The following is a 20,694-nucleotide window of genomic DNA, read 5'->3' on the forward strand; positions in this document are numbered from 1 at the left end:
ACTCACCCTGTACAATCATTCCACACTACACATGGCCTTTGGCTGTGAGATGCAGGTGCTGCTGCAAGTTCTGGCTCAGTGCCCATCCCATCGTGGCAGCTCAATCCTCACTGTGCAACGCTTGCTATGTGCCTATTCTGCACTGTACACAGCCTTCCCCCCTGTCCTGTACCCAACTACTTTAGCTGTCAAATCTCATGCAGATTAATTGGACAACACCATATATATTAGTGAATACAACTCTAATCACCATTCCATTTATCTGTGCACCCCCTGATGGATCTACTCAAAACCTGACATAACCAACAGTAAGGTAAACCTCTGCCAAATGTTATGTGGATTCATCAAATAGTGCCTAATGTATTAGCAGATAAACACTTCTTTCACCCCACCCTCTTGAAGTCCCCCTCCTTGATGGGCCGGTATGGAACTGAGAAGCCAAGAGTAGGCTAGAAATACTAGGTCTCTTCCAAATGTTCTGCAGATCCATCAGACTGTTCCACAGATATTAATAAATCAGAAATGTTTTGACACCCTGTTTAACTCCTCCCATCCATTGGATCTGCACAAAACCTGAACCACTTGCACAGGGTGTAACTTGCTCACTGCCTGCCATATTTTCTGCAGATTCATCAAACAGTGCTAACGGTACAAGCAATTGAATGCCGCCTTCTAACTTTGCCCCACCTTTGCTTGATTGACACAAAACTTGACATACCAATCAAAAACCAATATTTTCAATATTCTGCCAAATTGTGTGCATATTCATCCCACAGTGCAAATTGTGTTAGAAAATTAACACTTCTTGCTCCTGCACCCACCTTTCTAACTTGCCCCACAATCTCTTGGTGGATCTGTACAAACTTAAATATACTATAACTAAGTTAAACATACTAAGTCCCTGCCTAATCTAATGCAGATCCATTAGATGGTGCCAAAGTAATTTGTTATAGCAAAATATTTTAACCGGGCCCCTTTTAAAGTTTCCCCCTTCATTGGATCTTCACAAACCTTAATATACCTGCATTGAGTTTACCTTGCTAACTTCTAGCCACACTTAACACAGATCAAACACAGCCAAAGTTATAAGCCAATTAACACTTTCTTACACCTCCCTTTAACTATGTCCAAGCTAAACGATCCTTACAAATCTTGAGACACCCATCAAAAACAAATCCTTTCTAGCTTCTTCCAAATGTTGTGTAGATTCATCACACACTGCCAAAATTAGAAAATGAACCCTTCACCATTTTTAACTGCCCCAACCTTAAATGTTTTGCACCCATTTGATAATACGACCAGTAATTTGTATGTACTAAGTCTCTACCAATCTTCAGGTATATTCTCCACACGGTGCACAAGTTATAGGCAAAATAACAAATGACTTTCCAACTGGCAAAATAAACACATGTTATCTCTTTAGATCCCACCCAGCATTTACATGGAAATATCTCAACACCTTCTGAAGTTTTGACACCAAATCAAAAAGTATGTGCTGTGGTTACCTTTTATGATATGATGCAAATAAGTAGAATAGTTTCAAGGTTTATTGATTGAAAAGCAAAGCCTCCTCGATGCTGACAGCAGCACAGTGAACTGACCTGGAATCCCTGAACTCCAGCAGTCCACATCAACAAGAACATTCACCAGGCAGGATTGAATAAAGGGAAAGAAAGTCGATAACACATCTTCCTCTTATACAAAGACAGACATGGGAAACCATAATAAGGTATTTAATAATCGAAATATCATTCCCGAGCAAAAGACAAATAGACATTTAGAATTATGCCATATCTAAACATCAGTCCAATAAACTTTTCAAATTCAAGATATTCTCAGGTAGTTTTCTTCTTTATTTTCTTGTTTCCTTGATCCAGTTCACAACCGTATATGTATTATACATTAGTTCCTGATAATAAGTTGGCCTAGATGGTATTACCAAAATGTGGCCAGTAGCCGACACGTGTTTCGTCTCAGGGAGAATCACCCGACGACTTCCTCAGGGCTACAACAAAATATATATATATATATATAAACACTCAAACAATGTCCAACCTGGCTTATGAACATATAGTTATTCATTGTTCAAAAGTAAGAACCAGAGTTTTGTGTATAACATACACATAATGTCTAAAGGGTGAAGAATAACCATAGACCAGAAATCACCAAAAACCTTCACCCAGTGACAAGAACACACAAATTGTGTATGGTGCAAGGAAGTAAGTACATAAGAAAATAACAAACGAGACAGTATCAAACCAATGATTGCAGGGACAGGACAACACATAAACAGCGAATTCCGTCTTGCAGGTTAACAGCTGTTTAATTTTGTGTTCCTTTTGATCAAAAGGTGAAATATACGTTTTGGTATTCACACCTTGTTTACAGGCTTTGCATAAATTGCAGTTATAGAATCCAATCTGTAGATTCAATTACCTCAGGGCTAGTTTTTATAAGCTCGTCTCTCATTGAGCGGCCTCTACTGTAGTTAAATGACGGTCTCTTAGGTAGATTAGAACCTAATACTGGGTCACTCAATACCAATGGCCAATGTTTTTTTATTATAGATTCAATCTTCCTATGTTGTTGGCTGTATTGAATCACTAGTCTAAAGGAATTGTCCTTTTTAGAGACTGTATTCACAGTGGTATCAGTACTGTTAGGTATTTCCAAGTTGCTCTGAATATTCCTGCCTGTTATGAGCAGATTGGAGCACTCTTTAGCCATGGATTTCCTGATGGCAAAATCAATGAGTTTGTCACTATAGCCTTGTTCTAGAAATCTAGATTTGCACTCTAACTGTGCTCTCAGTAAGTCCTCGTCTTTGCTGTGTATCCGCCTTAACTTAAGCATATATATATATATATTACACATCAGCAGGCACCACTATATATATATATATATATATAAAATATATATATATATTTTTATCAAAACTTTACACACAACAGAAAGACAATTGCGCTTTTTGATGAGTCTTATAGTTCATTTGGAATAAGTGGCCCTAAAGAAAATATGAACTAAAATGAATGCGAGATGGGTACTATACCATCGCTGAAGCAAAAATGATAAAATGGAAGTATGATGCCGGGTACTAACCCTGAATACTCCCAAAAATGAATGACATTTAATACTATAAGACTCATATAAAAGCGCAATTGTCTTTCTGTTGTGTGTAGAGTTTTGATAAATGTCAAACTACATATCCCACAATGCCACTTAAGGGCAGAGGTGGGTATATAAGTAGAAATTGAAGATGGACTTACCAACCGTGAGCAAAGCCTTGTTGGCTGAAACACTTTGGTGGGGGAGAGCTTGCTATTAAAATAAGCAAAAAACATTTAGTGTGCCGCATCCTTTGTCCTGAATGAATTAACCGCTTCGCCGCGGCGGCTTTTCCCGCTGTGCGCGGCATTTTTAAAAATCCCGCGTAACGTGACAAAGCCAGCCCGTCATCCGCGCAGCGCAGGTAACGCCCATGACGAGCTGGCTTTGTCATCCGCGGGGAAGGGGTTAAAAAACGGACCTGGACCCGGTCCCTATGACGAGCACCGGCTGTGGAGCGCCCCTGAGCGAAGGGTCATTTTAGAGGGTAATATATATATACATGCGGCATACTCTGCAGTAATTAAAACGATATGTACCAAAGTGGTCCGTGTTCTGGTGATTTTTTGGCGTCCTACCTGGCGTTGAACTGGATAATCGGAACATATATATATATATATATATATATATATATATATATATATATATATATATATATATATATATATATATATATATATTGGGGGGTTTTTCACAAAAAAACCCAAAGGTTAAAGAAACGTTATAGTTAGGTGTATTGTTCAGAAACAAAGTATTTTTTTTAAATAAAAAAACTACAGAAATTCACCAGTTACTGTTATATCAAGTAACTAGAACTTCTGACCTAAGGTAACTATGACTTGCACCGCCGCCATGCACAGTTCTCAGCAATGATTACATTGCAAATGCTACAGTGATATTATCAATGATTTCATTGAAGATGACATGAGTGATGTAATATGTGGGGTAATTAGCAATGCATGGAAAGGCCTCGAGTTATAGTTACCTTATGACAAAAGTTATAGGTACTTAAGATAACTATAGCTGGTGAATTTCTGTGGTTTTCAGAGCATGCTGTTTAGAACACTACGCTTTTACTGAACATTTCACCTAACTATAACGTTACTTTAACTTTTTTTTTTTCAGTGAATTTTAGTTCTCTTTAATGTAAAGTAATATTTTATTGCCATACGTAAATCAACCCCCCGCCTGCTGTCAAGACCTAAGGCCAAAGCCCGAACTACCCAAATGCAGCCAATCGTTGGCCACAGGTCTTGGGCTGCAGCCAGGCCCTGTGGCCAACCCCCGTATGCAGCCAAGCCAATGCTGCCCACGGCCTTTGGACATGCGAGGCGGGGAGTTGCCCAACCCCCTTTAAAGCAACCCATCTCACAATGCTCAGGGCCATCAGCAATGCGAGGCAGGGGGTGGTCCATATAGCGAGGCCCTGCAGCCCTTCCCCTCCCCCCCAGCAGCCCTTCCCCTTCCGCAGACAGCCTCTGGTGACGCAGCGTAGAATTGGTCTTTTGGGCCCAGGGGCTCTATCCCTGAGGCCAAAACATATATATTAAGAGGAGGGGGTGCAGCCCCCTCTCCAAGCCTTAATAGGCCCAAGGTCCCCATCCCCCCGGACCAAATTGAACAAAAAAAGGAAGGGAGGGGCCATGCAGCCCCCCTCCCCAGACCTCAAAAAGCCCTGGAGACCACATCCCCAGGGCCGAATTGTGTGGGAAGGGGATTTGCGGTGCCCTTCCCTGAGTCTTATCAGGCCCTGGGGACCCCATCCCTGGGGTCAAATCTAATAAACAAGTGGGGGCCACGCAGCCCACCTCGAGCTAGCCCCAGAGACCCCATTTCCCAGGGACTAATGGAATTACCCCTAATAGATCCTAGGGACACCATTCCCCGAGACCACTTGACCCCCTCTTCCTGGGCCTTATTAGGTCCCAGGGATAACATCCCCCAGGACCGGATATAATAAAAGTGGGGGAGGTGGGTCGCCCACCCCCTAGGGCCATGGGGGTACGCAGTCCCACTCCCTGAGCCTCCTGAAGCTGCTATGGATAAATGAATAGGGAAAATGCTTTTTGGGTCCCCCCTTCCTTTTTCTCTGCCCCAGCTTGACAGATCACCCCAAACGTTTCCAGGAATGAGCCGAGGTGGGAGACATTTTTTGGGAAAGTGTATTATATATATATATATATATATATATATATATATATATATATATATATATATATATATATATATATAAAGTTAAAGTTGTGAGCAAAAGCTAACTGTGCCGTTCCCCAGCCACTCCATGGCGGCGGTCCGTGATGAGGCAGGCAGCCTCAAACAAATACGCCAGAAGCCATCACACTCTCCACCGGGACAGCAATCACGGACACAAAATCTGCTGCAATAAACCTCTGTTTTATTTCACTCGGGTCTAATGGCAAGTAGCACTCAACGCGTTTCAGGAACACTCCCTTGTTCACGAGGGGGCGGGGGCCATTCCTTCATTGCCGTTATATGCGGCCATGGCTTTTCTTCAGAATGCTCTTTTGTTTTTCAAATCCCCTGAGAGGCATCTCTCTTCTCCTTTAGGAGGAGCCAGAAAGGATCCAAATGAATAACATCTAATACTATCCTCTGCTCTATCAATAACGGCGGGCTAGTCTCTCTCCAGTCATTGGCCTCAGTCAAAACCTACCTCTGCCACTAACCTTGATTGACTCTTGAGTTGCCACGTCCCTGCCTCGGTCTCAGTCAATCCCCAGCAGTAACCTAGGGGAGGTCCGTCTATGCCTACGGTAATGGACTTGTTTTGAGCTTGGGTAAAAACGAGCTTTCCCTTCTTCACCTGCTTCAATCACAGGCTCCTCCGAAGGACTAGTACTCCCTACCTCCCTGTGCTGCTGGTGCCCTAGGACAACAACGACAGTCACCTACCTTTGCCAAGACAGGGAACACATTAAACATCACAAAATAAAATGATGGCTGGAGCGTTGAAACTTTTCAAACACTCACCCCCTGCTACAGATCTGGGTTTAACCCCGTGTGTGCTCATGACGAGACCAGGCCGTCATGAGTCACAGTTGAGCTGTGCTCATGGCGGCCTGGTCTCGTCATAACGCAGCCGCTCCGCCCACGCGCTGTTAATTCCCCGCCTGTGCGGGAGAATTAATGAGTGGGCGGGGTCGTGACGAGACCAGGCCGTCATGAGCACAGCTCCACCGCGACTCATGAAGGCCTGGTCTCGTCGCAATTAGATACTATGGTCATACTTTAAAATTGCCACACAATCTGAACTCCAGACAATATTATATAAAGCTTTGCCATGCGACAAAACTGTGCAAAGGTATTAGGCAACATTTTAGATGCTTGCCTAATAGGAGCGGTGCAAGGAGACTTTGCTGGCACATTGTTCTACATAACGTTTATGCTGCCTACTTAATAAGGAACGACCTCTGTGAGAGCAGAGACAAACCTACTTACACACTTCGTTCTCACACAGGTATAAAAATACTGCATAGTCACATGCCTCATATTTTGGACTGGGACAAAGCTGTACGTAACCAAATAAAAGGGGTGGGGATGAATCAAATTAACGCACTGGGTACAAGGGCGCCCCTGCCCCTCTGAATAATGGGGGAGCAGGAAACAATGATATAAAATAGTCTGCAGCCTCACTGTACACTCCTGCCCTGGCTTCCGAATGACAAATAATTGCCATAAAAGGACAAAACAGACAGACCCCTTCTCCTGTGACAGTGCGAGAGGACAGCAGCTGTGGGTGGCCATGGGGGATCAGCTGGAGAGAGTGAGAGAGAGGAGCTGAAGGGCAGGGCCAGCATGCCTTTTGGGCACAGTGTTCGGTTACAGGACTGTTTCCATTCTTAGCCAGCTGGCTCCCACCAGGAATACTCTAGCCCCCTCCCTAGGCGAGCTCACTGTCCAAATTAACCCAAGGTTATGGAAGGGTAATGGGAACAAAACAGGTTTTCCTCTAGTTCCTACACATCCTTTACATCAAAGCCCTCCTCCTACTACAAGACAATAGAGAAACAGTGGCTGCTACCAAGCATGGGACGGGGCACAGCCTGGATATGACTGGCAGTGCCAGCCTACGCTGAGGTGCCCATTACAGAGCACTGAACTACTACAGCATGCAAAGCAGAATCCAGTTGGCAGCTTACTGAAGTACACATAGGTCAAATTCCACTAACTGTTTATGGCAAGTTCTAGGAGGGTTTTTCCAAAGCCAGGTCGGAGCTCACCATGTGGAGTGATAATCAATGAAAGAGGATATGCGCACTCTGTCATTACAAGGGGTTGTGCACAATCCAGCACAGTCCACAGAAGCAGGGAGAAGAGGTAAACCGAGGACTTTGATCACATCAATTTGTTTGGGTATTTAAAAATATGTTAATGTACATGTCACCACTTCTTCAGAGCAATATTAGTAGTAAATGCCACAAGCAGATTATAACAATATACATCTCAAGTGATTTCTACTTGTATTTCCTACTTTAAGTTTTTGTTTCAAATGGAAATATTTTCAGTTTTTTTAGATTTATCCAATGTATTTACCAACTATTGCATTATAATGGTATCAAAGCAGTATCAAAATACTGGCCCAGTGCAGCCTCCAAGAGACTCAGATGTATTTACAATGGCGAGTGAGAGGGTTGAAGATACTTGAGAAGAGAGAGTCAAGACTTCCCAGAGACAGACGCCCTAGAAAGAAAAAAAGGGAGGGATTCAAAGACTTCTGATAGGAAGTGTGGGTTGAGGACTCATCTCACCCAAGAGGGAGGTCAAGGATTCACTTCACCACGGAGGGAGGGAGGGGGGAGGGGGGAGGTGAGGATCCTCTTGCCAAGAACTGTAGAAGGACAACCCCAATTGGAAGACAGGAAACGAGGTCTCATGTATGCACAGTTGGATATTTGGATTTACTAGACAGGCAGTCAGAAGAGGGCTATCCCAAAGTCAAAAACAGCACTTCCTGAGCCTCCAACAGAATGAGGTACAAATTAGGCTCTAACGAGTGATGAATCATGCGAAATGTGTTGATAAACTGCATCCGACGGTGGATATACTGGCTTGCTTGATTTATGGGGTACAGGGTCTCCCCCAACAGAAGGTTGAAAAGTAAACTATGTTGAAAGGGGATTAAAGCATATTGCTTACACACAAACTAGCCAAGAGCAAATCATGAGGTAGGCACTGGTAAATAGGAAAACCCACCTTGCGTGAGAATTAGAACAGTGGGACATACTTACAAAAACATGACTATCATAAAGTAAAGACTGGGTTGCAACCATACAAAGAAGGCTCGGATGGCATCTCACACAAGACAATAGAGTTGAGATACCATCCAAGATTTGTTGCAGATCTTAACTCCTTCAAATAGAAGCTGAAGAGTTTATTTTCCTCGGAGAATGCAAGAAGTTGCAAACTCAAGGGAAAAAGTAGGAAATTATGAATAGCCCTTACAATCTGACTGAAGATTCCCAGCAGGGACTTAGACACCAGATCTCCTTGAGAATACGGTAAAAGGACATTCTACAGAACATGAAGGTGCAAGGAGCTGAGAGAAATTAGATTAGGAAAATTAGATTAGTGTGACCACATGGATGCATGTCAAGTGGGCAGAACGTTCCAGTCATTCAGAATCCAGTTAGAAATCACTGTAATATGCTAACTTCCATTGATTCTGATGAGATGAGCCAAAAACTGAGACTCGTAGAACAAAGTATTAGTTTACACAGTAAAATGGGAGTGTGAGGTCCCTTTAACATGTTATCATGTGCTTACAGAATAGGTGAGCGGAGCCCCTAGGAAGAGAAAGAAAAGAATAGGTGACAAGGACACCCGCTAAGAGGGTGAGGGGAGGATAGGTATGGACCAGGAATGTAGCTGCTTGGGTGTGTACAGAATGAGCACTACCCCAACTGAGATTTCTGCTATGTCTATTTACTTACTTTTGGAGATGTTTCACGTGTATCAAGAGAGAACATTAAGCAACCTTCTTTGTAATTCAACAACCCCACAACCCTGATGAAAAACAATCCAGGTGAAACCATCACTTGCTTAATAAGTCTAATCATATAGTCAGAATCAAGACCCAGCCTCTATGCCTCACAGTGTCTCTGCAGTTCGACTTTAAATGTTATAGCTCTAGACATCAATCTTTTTTAGCCCAAAAAAAATTCAAATAAAATTGCTGTCCGTTCTATATGCAGACCAATTTAGAGACATGCCTACAACTCCACACTCAACTACCTGGATCACAAATAAAAATGTCACTGATGTCCTGTTTGCCAAAAGAAAACATTTTATTCCAGGCAAGCAGCAAACTCGACAATGCATCAAATAACCCTTGCATGCCACCTTTCTCAGAGCACCTAAGCTGGTTACCGCATATTACATCCACATCAAAATTACCATGAGTCCTGTCAGTTTGTTGTCTATGATCCCCCATGACATTAACCTTACTACGTGACGTACATGCACCCACTACGTCCACCCTAAAGCATTCCAGAGTGGCTCCAATGCGACCTATTTGATGTAATACTGAAAAAAATGTATAATTGCTGTGAATAGAGCATACTGCCCATGATATGGGCAAGAGGCAGAGCAATAATATCACAGGACAAATTAGGAACTGCAGACAAAAAAGTGCAAAGTGGATCAGATGTGACGTATTCAGTCATAAAACTGATAAATTGCCAAGAATGGATTAGGGAGAGGTGAGACGTGAGACCCATCCCAATACACGCACTTGGTTAGTGGTCCTGGGAAAATTGTTTTTTATCACATGCCCCACCCCCTGTAATCCTCCCAACCTCCACTCCCTTTGCTTATTCAAACTGAGCACTGACCCCCAGCAATAAATACTATAAAGAAAATTTAACAAAAAAAGCAGCATTTTTATTATCTTACGGTCACTGCTGTGGCACAAATATGTAGCATGTGGGAATGGCGATTTGGTGGAAGAGGAGCAAGCGATAGAGTAAGTGCAGAATGAGTGAGGAGCGATGGGAAAACTAAGGATAAATGAATTGCTTTTATGATTGTTTTGTGAAATAATCGAATAAAGCTTTTGAAACGAAACTAAGGATAAATGAATTACGTAACGTTGACTGACTTCAAACAACAATTGACTGAAGGAGTTTTGCTAAAGCATAAATCTTGCTAGCTCCTACAATATAGACGCCCCATCTTAAAATGGAGACTTTTAAATATTCTTCTAAATTCGAAGTGACGCTTTACATGTGGACAAGAATTGTCTTAAAATATGCGCACTAGAACGGAGAAGCATGCAACTCACTGGGTAAATCGGTACGCGATGACAGCCTCGAAAATATTCCTGCAGCCGCGGCTTATTCAGTAAAAGGTCAAATGTAACTCTAAGTTGTAATTCAAAATTCAAGCACTTACGTCGTTTTTGGCCCTGAAAGTTTTGCCTTAACCATAATAATTTTTTTATTAATTAATTTATCGGGGCTCAAAATATGAACACATAGAAATACGGTAAACTACAGTATAGCGACACAATAAAAACGGGCAATTCGTATTTACTGCCCGAAAGGTCAAGACCCCGGAATTAAAGACGTGCTGCGTAGGCGCGGGCCTTACCTGAAGCCCCGAGGAGCAGGAGCGAGGCCACGCAGCAGCAGAACAGGCCGAATCCCCTCATGGTGGCTGCCAGGAACCCCCAGCTGTCTGCAGCCGCTATTTATACCAGCGTCAGCAGAGGAGGGCCGGGGCACGGACAGTCACTGGACGGCTCCTCTGCACATGCTGCTGCCTCTCTCTGTCAGTCTGACCGGGGCCCCCGTCTCGAATCTGCGCCCAGCGCGGCCCCCAAGTGACGCCATTGGGTGAAAGAAAATAGGCTGCCGCAGGGACAGGGCACCCTGAGTTACTGTTTTTTGAACTAATAGGAGACCAACGCATTCATTTTATTCCGTTTGTAAAATATATTGGAAAATTCCTTCTTTCCATAACTTTAAATCCTTGCGTCACAGAAATAACAGCATCTGTCGCACAATTTATGACATAATGGTTCAGTCTTGTCGCAGAGGCCAGGACATTAGCTAAGGTCAAAAGCCAGCCAGTTCCTTCATCAGCATTGTGGGGCCAATGACATCCCGACCCCTGCCTGTCAACATTTTGGCTCTTTTATAGTCTGACAATGTCATCACTGTTTATTCTAGTAATATAGGGAATAGTTAGACAACCATACAATCTCCTTTAAGTGATTTCTCCTTGTATTCCAAGTTTAAATGTTTATATCAAATTAAAATGAATCCTTCCTTTTCTTATAGGTCTTCACTCGAAAATACCAGTCATGTCAGTAAAATACTACCCAGGTGGCAATCCCATGGTGCGTAAGAGATACAATATTTACAACAAGGGGTGGTGAGGGACAGAGTCTCTGAATTAAGCAGAAAGCTCTCACCCAGTCAAGAGATCAGGGCTAGATCCAACACCGTTTTTTAGCTCACTGCACCATCCCAGTTTCAGAACCTGGCTGTATGCAAATTAGTCTGTTCCTGTCCCAGTGCATGATGGGAACAGGGCAAACCAAACTACAAAAGCCAATTCTTACACTGGGAAGGAAACAAGCTCCCGGGAACCGGTTTCTGGCATTACAGCCGTCTTCGGCCCGGTTTGCTTGAATCCTGATGGTGCAATGAGCAAGGGTCTCACATCTGAGAATACCCTTCCACGCTTAGGGTGGTCAAAAATATTTACAACAAGGGGTGGTGAGGGACAGAGTCTCTGAATTAAGCAGAAAGCTCTCACCCAGTCAAGAGATCAGGGCTAGATCCAACACCGTTTTTTAGCTCACTGCACCATCCCAGTTTCAGAACCTGGCTGTATGCAAATTAGTCTGTTCCTGTCCCAGTGCATGATGGGAACAGGGCAAACCAAACTACAAAAGCCAATTCTTACACTGGGAAGGAAACAAGCTCCCGGGGACCGGTTTCTGGCATTACAGCCGTCTTCGGCCCGGTTTGCTTGAATCCTGATGGTGCAATGAGCAAGGGTCTCACATCTGAGAATACCCTTCCACGCTTAGGGTGGACAAAAATATTTACAACAAGGGGTGGTGAGGGACAGAGTCTCTGAATTAAGCAGAAAGCTCTCACCCAGTCAAGAGATCAGGGCTAGATCCAACACCGTTTTTTAGCTCACTGCACCATCCCAGTTTCAGAACCTGGCTGTATGCAAATTAGTCTGTTCCTGTCCCAGTGCATGATGGGAACAGGGCAAACCAAACTACAAAAGCCAATTCTTACACTGGGAAGGTAGCTTGTCTCCTTTCTGGTGAAGAATTGGCTTGGTAGTTTAGTCTGCCCTGTTCCCATGATGCACTGATCCAGGGATAGACTGATTTGCATATAGCCAGGTTCTGAGCTGGGATGGGGCAGTGAGATAAATAACGGTGATGGATCAAGCCCTGATCTTTAGACTGGGTAAGAGTGGTCTGCTTAATTCAGACTTTTTTTTTTGTAAAAATATACTTTATTTAAAATATTTGTCAGGTTTACATTTTAAGCAGTCACTTATATTTGGGTGCTGTACATTTAACCATTCTCAAAGAAGCGCATCAGGCTATCTTTGGTGGTTTTCCATCAAGATTTCTCATTTTACCCATCCAGACCAACTCCTGATTTTCCAGGTTTCCTTTGCCCACTCTTGTCCAAATCTATGGGTGTCTATGCACATGTAAGAGAACATTTTAGTGAAAACAAGTTTTTGGCATTCTTTTTCCGTGATTGCTTGGTGTTTGTACAAGGAAAGGTTCCTGTTTTCCCACATCGCCTCTTTCACGCAGTTTATTATTCTCCATAGTGTCCTTTCTTTATTTGCATTGCAATTCATGCCCAACCCATATAGAACCAGTTCATAGGACAGGGATGCCTGTCCTGTTAATTCTTTAATGAGCTGTCCCATTGCCTTCCACATGCTTTGTGCTCCGCCGCAGTTCCAAATGAAGTGCATCAGGGATTCATCTGCTGCACAGCCTGGTGTTGGGCATCTTGCTGTTTTTGCCAGTTTCCTTGCATGTTGGAATTGTTTCACGGGTAGGCATTTGGATACCATCATCCATGCCAAGTCTTTCTGGGAGTTTGTCAAGTCTTTGTGGTTCACCATCTCCCAAACCTTCCCTGATTGCTTCTCTGATAAGTTGTTTACCATTGTCACTGAGTCTGTTTCTTTCAGTTCTTTGCTTAAGGCCATCCGGGGTGTGATGTCCTTCGCTTGAATTTGTCTCTCTTTCAGCTTCTTGAAGAAAGGCTTGATGCCTTTGTACGCAGGGGGTGGTTCTAGTAAAAAAGGCCTTGTATTGTCCAGATTACATATGCCCTCTCTTGATAAGATGAAGCTTGTAGCAAACAGAGTGTAGGCAGCCACATGTGAGTCTTTCTTTGCATTCCCCAGTATGTTTTTAACAAAATGTGACATCAGGAAGTCATGGAGGTTTGGCAGGTCTTTCCCTCCTTTTGTGGGTAGTTTAAAAACTGTGTCTCTTTTTAGTTTTTCAATTTTTGACCCCCAAAAGAAGTTTGCAAAAAGTCTTTGTGTCACTTTTGTCCACCACCCTCTTTTCTGAATCGTTTTTGGCCACTATAGGTGTGGCAGGGTATACTCAGACATGAGTCCCTTTCTCACTGCTCCATCAGGACTCAAGCAAGCCGGGCCGAAGACGGCTGAAATGCCAGAAACCGGTCCCCGGTAGCTTGTCTCCTTTCTGGTGAAGAATTGGCTTGGTAGTTTAGTCTGCCCTGTTCCCATGATGCACTGGGCCAGGGACAGACTGATTTGCATATAGCCAGGGTCTGAGCTGGGATGGGGCAGTGAGATAAATAACGGTGATGGATCAAGCCCTGATCTTTGGACTGGGTAAGAGTGGTCTGCTTAATTCAGACACTCTGTTCATCACCACCCCCTTTTCTAAGAGATACAAAGCACCTCTCAAGAATGAATTTATAGATTTTCACATAGGTCTGTCTTGTCTCGAGTAGTGTCTTTATAATCTTATTGAAATTGTCTTTATCGCAATTACAACTATCAGATAGAAGAGTTGTTCATAAAATGTTTGTCATCGTCTAAGAGATTATGAAAGACTACTGACAGGTGGGTAGGTCAAAGAATTGGGCTACACAATACAACCGTAGTCTGTTTATATTTTTTTTGTAGCCTTTCATGCCGTGGGGGTGATATGTCTGAGCGCTCCCTTTTTGTGGGTTTTTCCTACAGAAACGAAAAAGTATGAAAAATATAGAGTGAACACATAATCAATTTCTAAGAACTTGTTCCAGAGAGTACCATAAAGGTTATAGGTACTTTTTTTTAACATTACATCTTCAGGTACATGGCAGATTTGCTACAGTAGGTAAATCCAGAGAGAGGTGCCTTCACAGTGGAGGGAGGGATCTACCTCTAAAATGTTATGTTTTAGCTAGCAGGTAACCAGCATGTTTTGAGGGGACAACTTTGGATACGTGATCATCTAGTAGTGTGGGAAGGGAATGATAGAGTAGAGAGCCACTTGCCCAATTTGGCCTAAAGTTTTCAAGAAAATGCAATGTTTTGTCAGTAGCCAGAGTAGTTTTTCGGGGCATTTGGTTTATGGTCAGTGACTTTAGGTAGAAGAGAAGACTGGTATAATCGTTTTTTGCCCAGTGTGGACTAAATGGGGTTGTAGCATGCAGCGCAACATACATGGTATGCAGTAACTGAGCCAGGACTGGATGACTGCAGTCAGAAATGCCATCCGATGTGCTACTTCTCAGAAGGGAAATGCTTAAAAGGAGTCCACGGTGGCAAAGGGAGGACCATGCTCACCTGTGGCACAAACAACAGGCCATGACTGAAGATGAAGACAACAGAACCACTGCACACACGATCTTAGGGTTACACTATATGATATATTGCAGAAGAGGATACCCCAGCAGACTTGCTTGGAGCTTGTCCCGTACCTAAGACCAGGAACAGCTCTGGCAGTGCCCAGCCCAGATCCCCAACCTGACAGCGGAGTCCGAGCACTATGTCTGACGCCCGGTGGAGCTCTCTGTTCAGCTATTGAGGAGATCGGCCTTGGTTTATCCCCTGACCGTCACCTACCCAGTCGGACTTTGCGCACAGTTTTTCTCCCCAGCTCCCTGTCTTACCCCCCCCCCCGTCGTATTTCTGTGACTCTGCTTTTTCCTTGTCTCCTATCTGTTCCTATTCAGCATTATTTCGTTTTTGTCTACTTCCTTGCTCCTATCCCCTCTCACCTGAATCTTTCCCCTTGCCCGCTTCTCCGCCTAGCCCCCTGTCCTTTTGTGCCCTTTGACTAAGCACTCCTTCTCCCCTTTTTGGGGTAAGATCCAAGATATATACACTAGAGTCTCAGCATACCCGCTAAGAGAGTCCACAGTGCCAAAGGGAGCCACTCACAATTGAGGTATTGTTTGGCTCCCCTTGCCAAAGCACTCCCTCTCCCCTTTTTGGGGAAGGATCCAGTAAAGTAGGCATTGGAGTTTCAGAGACCTCTCTGAGAGAGTCCACTGCGCTTAGGGAGCCTCTCGCAACAGAGATGGGGAAATGATACCACTCCCCCTGGGTTCACAGCTTACTTGACACTGGTGCAGCTTTGACTCGCCTACGGGCTTGTGTCCCCGTCACCCTCCTCCTCCTCTTGCCTTGCCGTGTCTCTAATCCTCCCCTCCTCTTTCCCTCCTCCACTCTCTGTCTACTTCCCATGCTCCTACCCCCCCATTCCCTGGAATATCTCCCCTTGCCTGCTTTCACCACCTAGCCCCCTGTCCTTTTGTGCCCTTTGACTAAGCACTCCTTCTCCCCTTTTTGGGGAAAAATCCAAGTTATATACGCTGGAGTCTCGGAATACCCGCTGAGATAGTCCAGAGCACCAAGGGAGCCACTCAAAATTGAGGTATAGTATGACACCACTTGCCAAAGCACTCCCTCTCCCCTTTTTGGGGAAGGATCCAGTAAATAGGCCTTGGAGTCTCAGAGACCCCCCTGAGAGAGTCCACTGCGCTTAGGGAGCCTCTCGCAACCGAGATGGGGAAATGATACCACTCCCCCTGGGATCACAGCTTCTGGACTTTGTGCGCAGCTTTGACTCGCCTACCGGTTTGTGTCCCTGTCACCCCCCCCTCTTTTTGCCATGCTGTGTCTCTAACCCTCCCCTCCTCTTTCCCTCCTCCACTCTCTGTCTACTTCCCCTGCTCTTGCCCCCACTCCCCGGAATATCTGCCCTTGCCAGATTTTTCCCCTACCTATATGTTCTTTTTTGTTTGTCTCAGCCATACTTGTAACAAAAATTGCCATGCTCTAATAACTGTGTAACCTTTGTAAAGCTGTAACCTGCTATTTATTGTCTGATACCCATGTAAAGTGCTCTGATACCTCCGGGTATACCCAGCGCTATATAAAACCTTTTAAATAAATAAATGAATACCATGTTTGACCTGATGGTTGCACTCATGAGTTAATCTTCTTCCTGACATTGCTTGTCCTGTATCGTTCTTCTCTAGTGCCTTTTGAAAGGTTAGCAAAGAGTTGTCTACCTTAGTGTCCTTGTCACTTATGATAACACTGAGGACAACAGGATTATAGACTGAGGACAAGCCCATGGAGAGAAGCCACATGAATAGAATGTTTGGAAGGGTATTGAACCCATCAAAGAGCAAATCTCTGGTCTGGAAGCATCTTGTACTAGGCAAATGGCTATCATCGGGTCCTGGATGTGAACAGAGCAATTCATAAACATTTTACGATTCCACACATTGTCCTTAATCTTGAGGGGTAGCTGGGTGTCACTAGTGTACATTTTTGGCGCTTCTGAAACAAAACGAGTTGTAGCCTCACAGAGTGAAGTATATATCTATTGGGAAGCATAAAGGTAAAAGTGAAAAGGCACAGTTCTCACACTAAAGCCAGTCGGCTTAGAACTCTGATCCAAGAGTTCCGAAGCATGTGCAATTGAGAACATGAAAACATAAGGATACATGGTAATGGTTAAGATGAGACTACAGTATAATAAAAAAAAGAGAGCGAGAAGATGCGACTGGGCTTGTTCCTCTTCCCCTTCTGAACAATCATATATACCAAACAAGAACGAGCTAACTGCCATTAAACTCTGTTGTCACGAATTGCATTCACTCATGTCACTGGGAAACCATTAGGTGTTTTAAAAGAATTCTCACCCGCCAACCTGGTTGGTGGCATGCTTCATCACTGGGTTCCTGTCCAGCATGCCTAGCGCATCCCGGGTGTATCTCGATGGCTGATTACAGCTGAGCTGGATTTGTTAAAAATTATGTGATTGTGAATCTGTGAGTGGTTTTAAAACTACTTCAAGGTTGTCTGTACCAATCATGAACTTTATTTATGGATACCTTGAGTAGATAAATTAAAAGCAGTGTATGTGAGATGAGAAAATAATGGTCTCACTAATCCTGGTGTTAGGTCGACATGTTTCAGCCAAATATGAGTGCTTGAAGTTACAGTGGCTTCCTTCAGGACCAAGTGTACTAGGCAAGAATCTAGTAGAGTATGTGCATGCGCCGGTAATATTATAATAGGTCGTAACTTACGATATTCACCATCCTCTTTTTCAGTATCTGGAGTGGATATAATAAGAAAACATTAAACGGGCAGACAATGGTACAATATATCTTTATGGTTAAGTTCCGGAGCCAACAAACATGCCCATGTCATGAAGGGGTGCTCAGGGCGTCAAGACACAGTTCACTCCACTGTGTTGTAAATCTCACAAATGAGTGGTGGGCACTGACAGAGTGTTCAAACTCATCAAACACAGTTCCTTACACCATGTCTACATACGCATGACTAAAAGGACCAGAAGACGCATACCATGCCATTCTGACATGTCAACCTTTTCTTGGCCAGACGCATGGTTAATATTAATAAATTAACAAGGCACGTGTGGTGCATACACACGTGCAAAATAACATCAAGGGTTGTGTGAAATTGAGTAGACCATGCAAACTTCGCCAATTAGTGACGTAGTGCATAACCCTATCTCATACATACTAAAGTCGTGTGTATATCAAGCGACTTGGATCAGCCAGGGTAGTCACACATTGTGGAGGAAAACCATAATAGGCATTACAGGTACTTTAGAATATCAAAGATAAGCCTTCCTTTTGTACCGGCCCTGAAATGGTATAGAGTGCAGTACAGATCATATATTAAGTAACAGCTGTCATTGGCACTCATGCCACCACACTTACTTCGTCAAGGTGAACCGCACACAATTCTACCTACTCTCAACCTCGCGGCGATCCCTATGTTACCAGGGAATCTGCCAACGCCGACTGAAATAGTAAAGCCGGCTGGACTACGTGCCGTTCTTCTGCACCCAAACATGAAACATCATATGTGCAGTGCTGTAGGGGTGGGCATTCCTCGTCATGGTGTATTCACCAAGATGGTAGACTTTGTTAACTCCCTTACTGTCCCTATTAGGTGTGATTTAAGAAAAGCAGCAAGTTTATGCTTTTGGGAGGACTCGTGTTAAGAAAGTAGCGCAAGAGCGCCACTAGGCAAAGAATATTTTTGTGAAGTCAGGTTCATTACTGACATCCAGATTGGCTGAGAAAAATATACGTAATGAGCGTAAAAACCTTTACACCCAAGCTATATGCCAAGTAACTGATGGATGTACAAGTAGAGGATGTTGATAGGGATTTGTGACTAACTTTAGGTAAGAGGCCCTCCAGATTGACACAGTTCTGGCTATTTTAAAGAGTCCAATATCCAACACAACAGTTAGCTGAGTACATGAAAAGAAAGGAATCAAGTAAACACAGGTTCTGATTCTGTGTTACGTTAGGATAGTGTTCCAAGGGATATTGTCATTTAGCCCATTTCTGTGGGTGGATAAACAATAAATCCATTGTTGTTCCTTCTCATATAAGAGATCCTGCAAGTTGTTCAGACTTCCTTCTAATTGCTCAATTGCCCATCTCAGGGTATTCGGTGTGTTTCCTTCCTTCAGGAAGTGGTCTAGTATCCTTGTTGTACTACTTTTGCAGCGTACATTACTCCGGTGTTCGCAAATGCGTGTCTTAATTTTCCTGCTGGTCATACCCTCATAGCGGAGCTTACATGGGCATGTGATCAGATATATCAAGTTGGTTGAATTGCAGCTTGTGTATTTCTTTATTGTCCAAACTTTTCCGGGTTCTAGACCAAGCATTTTGGAAGTGGTGGTAAGGTGGCATACGCTGCAGATGTCACATGCATAATGACCCAGTACCTCTAGAAAGCCCCAGTTGCTGCGTACCATCTTCCATATCTCCATTTGTGATCTAGAGTAGGTATAGACCATGCTGTCCAGGCTTTTTGCTTTCTTGAATGAAAACAGAAGCTTCTCCCACTTGAACTTCCCTGTTTGGAGGATTTGTTAATGTTTATTGATCACTATGTTAGGTTGGTTAGGGGTTGTATTGAAGGTGGTCTCACAAGTCAGGGGTGCAGAGGTGGCAACTATCCTAGCCTGTTTTTACGACAGGGCTTCCTGGTTCTGGTTACGTGTCCTTCTCCAGGTGGTTCTTATAATTGTATCTGGGTATTCTCGTACCCGTAGTTTTTCAGTAAGGGACTTGGCTTGTGAGTTGAAATCAGTGGTCTTGCTACAGTTTCTTCTTAGTCTTAAAAATTGGACTTAGGGTACATTTTCCTTCAAAGCTCTTGGACGGAAACTGTCAAATTTTAACATTGTGTTCTTGTCCTTTGGCTTGTGGTATGTTCTTGTCTGTAGACCCCCGTTCTCTGCAAAGATGGTTACGTCCAAGTTTCAAAGTATATGTAAACTTCACGTTTCTATCGCAGTTAAAATCCATTCCATGAAGGGGGTGATGGATGATACGTCTCCCTTCCAGATAATCGGGATATCATCTATGTAACGCTTCCACAATTGTATATTGTCAATGTAGGGATTGTTGTCATTAAGGATGTTCTTCTTTTTTAAGTCAAAGACGTACAGCCCTGCTACACTAGGGGCAAAGGTGCCCCTAGTCCCAAATGTTTGGAGGTAGATGGTTCCTTCAAACTCAAAGAAGTTTTTCATAAGGGAAAGATGGGCACAGTCAAGTATGAACCTTCTCGGAGTGTTGTAATTCCATTCTCCTTGGTCAAGTGCTTCCTTGATGTCTGTAATAGTTTCCTCTTGTAGTAAGCTTGTATACAAGCTTTCTATGTCTAGGCTCACTAATAAGCTGTTGACCGGATCGTATTTCATATCAGTTAGTAGGTTTAGAAGATCCTTAGTGTCCTTCAAGTAAGGGATGGTACCATGTACTATGGGTTTAAGAAAAAAAATCACAGAAACGTGATAATGGTTCCAACAGGTAGCCTATACCTGACACAATAGGGTGCCCTGGTGTTGGAGTTATGTTCTTGTGAATCTGAGGCTGTGATAGTCCTGTGGGAGGAGATGCGTCTCTTGGAGCAAGCACACGTCAGCCCTGTACTCTCCCAGTAGGACAAGACAGCCCTGCGTTTAATTGGGCTATTGAGGCTCCTAACATTTAAAGTGATGACCTTAAGTGGGTGAGTCATTCA

General features: G+C 43.6%; 1 protein-coding gene across 2 annotated transcripts in view; it reads right to left on the reverse strand.

Annotated features, from left to right (window-relative positions):
* SRL (sarcalumenin) overlaps positions 1-10,890 on the reverse strand; it is a 212,675-nt gene extending 201,785 nt beyond the window's left edge. For both annotated transcript variants that reach the window (XM_086941387.1, XM_086941386.1), the window contains exon 1: positions 10,714-10,890. In XM_086941387.1, the coding sequence (XP_086797513.1) occupies positions 10,714-10,774 (61 nt within the window). In that variant the 5' untranslated portion in view covers positions 10,775-10,890. The remainder of the gene's footprint in view (positions 1-10,713) is intronic.
* Positions 10,891-20,694: the final 9,804 nt, after the last annotated feature.

The sequence above is a fragment of the Lissotriton vulgaris genome, chromosome 10, assembly GCF_964263255.1.
Source record: "Lissotriton vulgaris chromosome 10, aLisVul1.2, whole genome shotgun sequence".
In the NCBI taxonomy this organism is placed as follows: Eukaryota; Metazoa; Chordata; class Amphibia; order Caudata; family Salamandridae; genus Lissotriton; species Lissotriton vulgaris.